Source organism: Hemibagrus wyckioides, linkage group LG11 (assembly GCF_019097595.1).
Source record: "Hemibagrus wyckioides isolate EC202008001 linkage group LG11, SWU_Hwy_1.0, whole genome shotgun sequence".
Classification (NCBI taxonomy): domain Eukaryota; kingdom Metazoa; phylum Chordata; class Actinopteri; order Siluriformes; family Bagridae; genus Hemibagrus; species Hemibagrus wyckioides.
This window is the reverse complement of record NC_080720.1, coordinates 4,549,073-4,555,851: the sequence shown is the minus strand read 5'-3', so window position 1 is coordinate 4,555,851 and position 6,779 is coordinate 4,549,073. Positions and strand designations below refer to the sequence as shown.

Below are 6,779 nucleotides of genomic sequence, written 5' to 3'. Positions count from 1 at the left end.
TGTGTATTTGTGTTCTAGCTCTGATTAATAACACTTACACACTTCTACAGTATATTTACATAGAAATACAATCACAACATGTTTATTCTGCTTAAAACATGTAATTTTAGCTCCTCACCTTCTCTTACATTCAGCTTCACTACAGTGTAGATCTCCAGTTTATCAGACACAACAACACCACACCCGTATGATCCAGTGTCCTCCGTAATCAGCTCTCTGATAAACACACTGAAGTATCCTGCACTTCTGCTGTTATGAATTGAGAATCTGTCATCATGTGTCCATTCACTGTCTGGTTTTGTTGTTACTCGATTTAAACACAACTGATTTGTTCTGATCTTACAGAAAGATTTTGGTTTGTCTTTATATTCATCCTCATATCTGCACTTGATGTTGATTCCTCCCCCTGCATATGCAGTCACTTCTCTAGAGACCAAGGACCCTGTTAGGGGTAAGTTCACATCATGATCAGATCAATTAATTACTAACTACTGACTCAAGGTAAATAAACGAGGTAGTAAATGATGGTTGACAGAAAACTGGTGTGTGGAACAGGCAGGTGATTCTAATCTGGAATGGATTAGACTGTGTTTTTTCTGGATTGGTGGTGGATGTGAAACACGTTACATTGGTATTCAATTAAATTTATATGAACCACCCACAAGACCACCTTATTTTCCCCTTAAACAGAAACATAAATATTTAAAGAACAATTAAGTCATATATGCCGTTCTTATGCCCCTGATGATCAATCACAGGTTATTAGTTATTAGTATTCAAACAAAGAGGATTGGATTTAAATTGATTTTCTAAAAATATTTGGGAATTCAGTTTCAAATGCATAGAAATAGGACTGGTTTATCAGCCTTGCAAAAGGGTCAAAGTGGTTAAATAATCATCCTTGGGATTGAGAAGTCTCTTAAAATGATTCCTAAGTATAGAAAACAAAGAAGAGTTATTTTTTTATTTTCAACGTCTCTTAATGACACTAGAGCTTTGTGAAGATAAACAGAAGGCAGTGGTGGGAGACTCACCTTTCTTTACCTTCAGTTCCACCGGTGTGTAAATGTCTATCCCTGAAGCTTTATCAACTCCACAGTTGTACGTCCCATAGTCCTGTATAGTGAGGTCTCTCATCATCACCCACAACTCTGCTGATTTGGTGTCATCATACAGTGAGAATCTTCCGGAATTTACCCACTGGTTTTTATCTCCTGTCTTTATTTGGTCAGAACAGCCTGGCCATGAACCCTTACAGAAATATTTTGTGTTATCTGTGTATTCTGTATCATACTTGCACTTGATAAGGACTCCTCCTCCTGAATATCCTGTTACTTGCTTTGAGGCTCCTCCATCTAACAAAACACCAAATATCCATCTGATCAAAACCTTCCTTCATGTAACACTGCTGCTGATAGTGAGGATTATTTTGAAGTGCATTTCTTTACCTGAGATCAGACAGAGGGTGAAGATGAGGAGGATCTTCATCCTGAGTTCACTCTCACAGATCTCCACACCAACTCCACTTCAGAAAGATATTAAAGCTCCTGTTCTGTTACACGCTGTTACTGTCTCTGTCCTGCTCTGTGAATGTGTCGTGTCTTTATCTGTGTTTTAACCAAAAAGAGATGCTGCGCCCACTTCCCCTTTTTCTGTGTAAGAAAGCTGTACAGGAAGTGTATATAAATATGTGTGAACTATATTGGCACAATACGAATACATTCGAATGTACAACACAAAAATGAGCCTCTGGTCAATTCCAGTGTGTAAACAATCATGTGAAGGTGTTTGAGTGTTTAATATTAGTATTCTGCATGTGAGCATCTTTCTCCGTGTGAGTTATTTTTCCTCTCAGTGCTCCAGCATTAACTTTACTGATGATATGTATTACTCCATGTCAGTGTGAACTGCTCTACTGCCAGAAGCCCTCTACTGCCCTCTAGGAGCACAAGGAGTGTAACAGAGGAAGAAAAATACAGTTTAAACTGAACATCAGTGAACAGCATTCACCACAGAGGAATGAAAATGATAATAATGAGAGAGCATGAGTTTGTCTGAATAATAGAAGTGTCTGGTGCTGCTTTGGGAAAACACCTCCACATAATCACATATCCTGGTGTTATTACCATTTTGCCTTAGCCATATTTTGTTAGATCTCATGTTTTTTTGACCTCTGTTTCAGTTACCCGACTTCCATGTTTTCACACGTCTGTTTATGTCCTTTTGCTGATATCATTCAAGCTCTGCTTGTCTACGTTTTGGATTGTTTTCCACTGAGTTTATTAAACACCGCTCCATCTGCACTTGCATCTTCCTCTGTTTCTCACTTTGCCCATGTGACAGAGATCTCAACACCTCTGCTTTGTGACAGCCAAGATGTATCCGTGATGTAATTTCCAAACTGCATCAGCTCCACACCCATATTCACCAGACTTGATAAACAGTAAAGAGCACTGTGTCTGAATTGTGGAAGTCTCTGTTGCTACTTTGGATGAAAACCTCCAGATAATCACATATGTTGAATATCAGAGTGCTATTGTGTGCCATTTTGAAAAGGGTGTCCCCTAAATGCTGTACATTTTAATATAATTTGTTTATTCTGATGGGTTTTTACTATCTCAGTTGTGTATTTTAAAATGATATCCAAGCTGCTCTTACAACCTTTTTAAAAAAAGCATTCACTGTTTAGTCCAGACGTCCATGTCTTACCCTCATAACCTCATACTATACTGTCACCAAGGGAGAAGCTTGACCTAGAAGGCCTAATAATAAAAAAAACTACCTAATTGAAGTAACATGACTAAATGAAGCATAGTGACACAAGACCTATTTGAGTTCAACAACTTTCTTCATCAGAGTTCTTCAGCAGATTTCTCAGCCAACTGAAGAATCAGACAGATTTGTGTATATCTGAGCTGTGAGAGATGATGAGTAGACATCCTGATCAGGAGGGTTTGGAGGTAGTTGAGGAGTAGAATAATTAGACTCACAGGAGTCTCTTGTGTGTAGTGCCACATTGCCATAAACAGTTTGTAGTGGACCACAGGGTCTTGTGGGTAAGTCTGAGTTTGCATAAACTGTGTGATGATCAGAGGGGATTGTGGGTAGTTCAGCAGTAGAGTAAACTGTGAAGGTTCCAGCATCTGAGGCAGAAAGTCGTCTGGTGTATTTAATCTCCTCATATTCACAGGCATCAAGAGGAACCTGAGAGCAAAGAAGAACAGAAAAATATATAAAAATGTTTAAAGCAATAATTTTTGGTATAGAACATACACAAACTGATGAAGGCAATTACCACTTGGTCGTTTTGTGACTCATGAACAGAACGTCTGCCAATAGAAGATGCGCCTCCTGATAAATAAACAGAGTTAGTGTCCGTGGTTTTAAATCCAGATGTTATTGTTAGTTTTCTTTTTCTTGATGACCAGAAATCCTGTGGTGTATTTATTCATCTGTACTGTGTGCATTTTCTATATGTGTGCTTCTGTGTTCATTGTTGATCTGATCAGCTTGTACAGAATCATTTCAATTCCATTTTATTTTCACAACACTTTTAATGATGTCACAAAACAGCATTACAGTAATATGTATATAAATTCAGGATATAAATTATTCATTATAAATTTATGCCTAATGAATAAGACAGAGGTGACGATGGTGAGGAAATCTCCCTGAGACAATATGAGGAAGAACTAGACTCAAAATGGAACATATGGGTGAGAATCTCTCACTGCACATCTTACAAAAAAAGAAAAAAAATGTTGTGACTGAAATATTTGTGACATAAATAAATAGGAAATAGTGAAACACTATGCATTTTGTTTAGTAGATTAATAGAAGCTTTAGAATCAAAGTGGAGGCGGAGCTTATGCACACATCCTATACACACACACACACACATCCACACATTCACTCAAACCTAGAGGCAATTTACTGCACCAGATCTAACTACTGAGGAAGCTAGAGAACCTGAAGAACACAGGAAGAACACACATAGAAAATTATTCATTCATTCATTCATTCATTCATATTTATTAAACACGTTACACTCTGAAATGAACTGAAATGAAAATTTACCATGTGTTGCATGTGAGCTTTGTGTGTGTGTTAACCTTGCATCTTGTGTTTCTTTTGCACAATAACAATGAGGATTATGATTCCAATCAGAAACAGCAGCAGAATTACAGACACAGTGATCACAGTGGAAGCTGGAAATCCTGGAAGAGAAACAGACAGACACTTTAACCTACATGCTGATCTTTCATATGGGACCAGATTCATCAAAATCATGTTGTTAGACTATGTGCATCTGAGCAGAATCACCTGCAGGAGTTGAAGATGTATTTGTGAGAAGTGTGGATGATGATGATGATGATGATGATGATGATGATGAAGATGATGATGATGATTGTGGTAATGAAGTTGAAAATGGGACAAGTGACTCTGAAGCATGATAAATGACTGCAGTAAGACATTGCTGTGTTGCAAATAATAATAATCTGATAAATGACAGGAAGTGCAGTGTAGCAAAAATAGACATGTGCACAGGGCGAGGAGAGAACAAACTCTGAGCCTGATGAAAATCTTTACATAAAGTGCAGAAGTCAGCATGTTATTAAATATCATCAGTTAAATCTCCTCAATTAACAAGCTTCATCTTAAAAAATAACTGGCCTATTTGTACTGCCATTATCATTATAATCACAAACAAGCCTTTGTAATATCTGTTATATCAGAAAAGTTAATTCAGTGTGTCTCCATGTCTCTACAAACTCACCAGTAACTGTCAGGTTGATCCGTGTGAAATAAACCTTGTATCCATGATCAGATGTCCAGGCTGCTTCAGCTCCACACCAGTATTCACCAGAGTCCTGCTCAGTTACATCTCTAATAATCACACTGAAGGTTTGTATTGCTCTGTCATCATACAGGGAGAATTTCCCCATAGTTACATTTTTTTTACTTTCCTCTTTGTAAGAACAAGCACCATTTTGATTCTGCTTGCAGAGAAACTTGGGGTTACTCCTGAGGGATTCTGGGTATTTACAGCTGACAGTCAAATCTCCTCCTACATGGACAGTCATATTGATGGACTTCTCATTTGATAGATCTGCAAAACCCAACCAGTCAGATCAATTTATACGGGTATTTGTGTCAAAGCTCTGATTAACAACACTTACAGAGTTCTACAGTATATACTGTATATACATATGACCACAGTGGGTTATTTGGCTTCCCGTTTGAAGCTTGAGTGAGTTAAAAGTATGTAAAAAGTCTGAAAATGGCAATTAACATTATACCTTGTATTTTCCACCCCTACTAATGCACTAGAGATTTTTTTGAGTGTAATCAAAAGGTAGTGGTGGGAGACTTACCCTCCTTTACGTTCAGTTCCACCGTTGTGTAAATGTCTGTCCACGACTTTATATCAACTCCACACTGGTACGTCCCAGTGTCCTGTACTGTGAGCTCTCTGATCATCACCCAGAACTCTGCTGATTTGGTGTCATCATACAGTGAAAATCTTCCTGAATTTACCCACTGGTTTTTAACTTCTGTCTTTATTTGATCAGAACAGCCTGGCCATGAACCCTTACAGAAATATTTTGTATTTTGTCTGTATTCTGTATCATACTTGCACTTGATAAGGACTCCTCCTCCTGAATATCCTGTTACTTCCTTGGAGGCTCCTCCATCTAACAAAACACCAAATATCCATCTGATCAAAACCTTCCTTCATGTAACACTGCTACTGATAGTGAGGATTATTTTGAAGTGCATTTCTTTACCTGAGATCAGACAGAGGGTGAAGATGAGGAGGATCTTCATCCTGAGTTCACTCTCACAGATCTCCACACCAACTCCACTTCAGAAAGATATTAAAGCTCCTGTTCTGTTACACGCTGTTACTGTCTCTATCCTGCTCTGTGAATGTGTCATGTTTTTATCTACATCTTAATCAGATACTGATGCAGCTACCACATCCCTTTCTAGACCGAGCAATTCTTCTGTAGATCTGTAGATAAGTTTACTTCTCTGGTGCATAGGAGCATAAGCAGAGGTGTAAAAATGACAGAGAAACTGTACTAGTGTATTAGTGAGATGAACAATTTTGTTTAATTTTTTGTGAACTACTGACAATATTTCTCCTAAATTCAAAATATAACTATTGTTATTTAGAGTGTATATTTAAAGGAAATGACAAGTATAACCCAAGATCATGCAGTATTTGCAGAGCTTTAACCCTTAGGAGTCTGCAGGTGTTTTGGGGCCCTGAAGAAGTTCTGATATGTCCTAACATTTGTGTATTTTTCAGTTACTTATAAACATATAAATGGCTAAAGTCTGATTACATTGTATTCAGCACAAACTGGGCTACAATAATATGTGAGCAGCATGTATGTACAAGTTTGTGTATTGGAGAAAATAACAGTTATGTGTGATTATAGAAAACAACAAAATAATAAGTCACTGAAATAAGACCACAAAACACATTCATACCATTTGTGTACAAGACTTTGTGACCTGGATCTTGTAGCCTGGTGTTTTTACCTCGAAATGATGTGACAATCATCCTGCTCACTTATTCACAGAAAACAATACATTCACTTACATTTTCTAAGACACTTTTTGTTTAGAAAGGCCATATGCGAGGAGGTGTGAATGATCATGAATAATGCTGTAATTCACACCAGAGAAGACAAAGACCCATATAATGAGCTGCATAATTACCCCTTTCAGTCAGGTATGTGACTGAGGAAAGTGCTACAAGAAAATAA

At 37.6% G+C, this 6,779-nt stretch overlaps 1 protein-coding gene and 1 pseudogene across 2 annotated transcripts; both read right to left on the bottom strand.

Annotated features, from left to right (window-relative positions):
* Positions 1 to 1,613, bottom strand: part of LOC131361139 (polymeric immunoglobulin receptor-like) — a 5,315-nt pseudogene extending 3,702 nt beyond the window's left edge.
* A 347-nt stretch (positions 1,614 to 1,960) lies between these two features.
* On the bottom strand, positions 1,961 to 5,920 carry LOC131361140 (polymeric immunoglobulin receptor-like). 2 transcript variants are annotated; one of them, XM_058402067.1, is made up of 7 exons: positions 5,790 to 5,920; positions 5,376 to 5,696; positions 4,778 to 5,110; positions 4,324 to 4,443; positions 4,113 to 4,217; positions 3,296 to 3,351; positions 1,966 to 3,204 (listed from the first exon to the last, which is right to left on the bottom strand). In XM_058402067.1, exons 1-7 carry the CDS (start codon positions 5,827 to 5,829, stop codon positions 2,875 to 2,877), a joined length of 1,305 nt encoding a protein of 434 aa, XP_058258050.1. In that variant the 5' UTR covers positions 5,830 to 5,920; the 3' UTR covers positions 1,966 to 2,874. The 2 variants fall into 2 exon arrangements, with proteins under 2 accessions (XP_058258051.1, XP_058258050.1); XM_058402068.1 differs by lacking the exon at positions 4,324 to 4,443 and having other exon boundaries at positions 1,961 to 3,204.
* Between the last annotated feature and the right edge of the window lie 859 nt (positions 5,921 to 6,779).

Excerpts from the sequence above, each read along its gene's own strand:
- LOC131361140 (XM_058402067.1), bottom strand. The coding sequence starts at position 5,829 with ATGAAGATCCTCCTCATCTTCACCCTCTGTCTGATCTCAG. Across the intron at positions 5,111-5,375 it reads GGAACTGAACGTAAAGGAGG|ATCTATCAAATGAGAAGTCC; the intron begins GTAAGTCTCCCA and ends TGGGTTTTGCAG. Across the intron at positions 4,444-4,777 it reads GATCAACCTGACAGTTACTG|AGTCACTTGTCCCATTTTCA; the intron begins GTGAGTTTGTAG and ends ATCATGCTTCAG.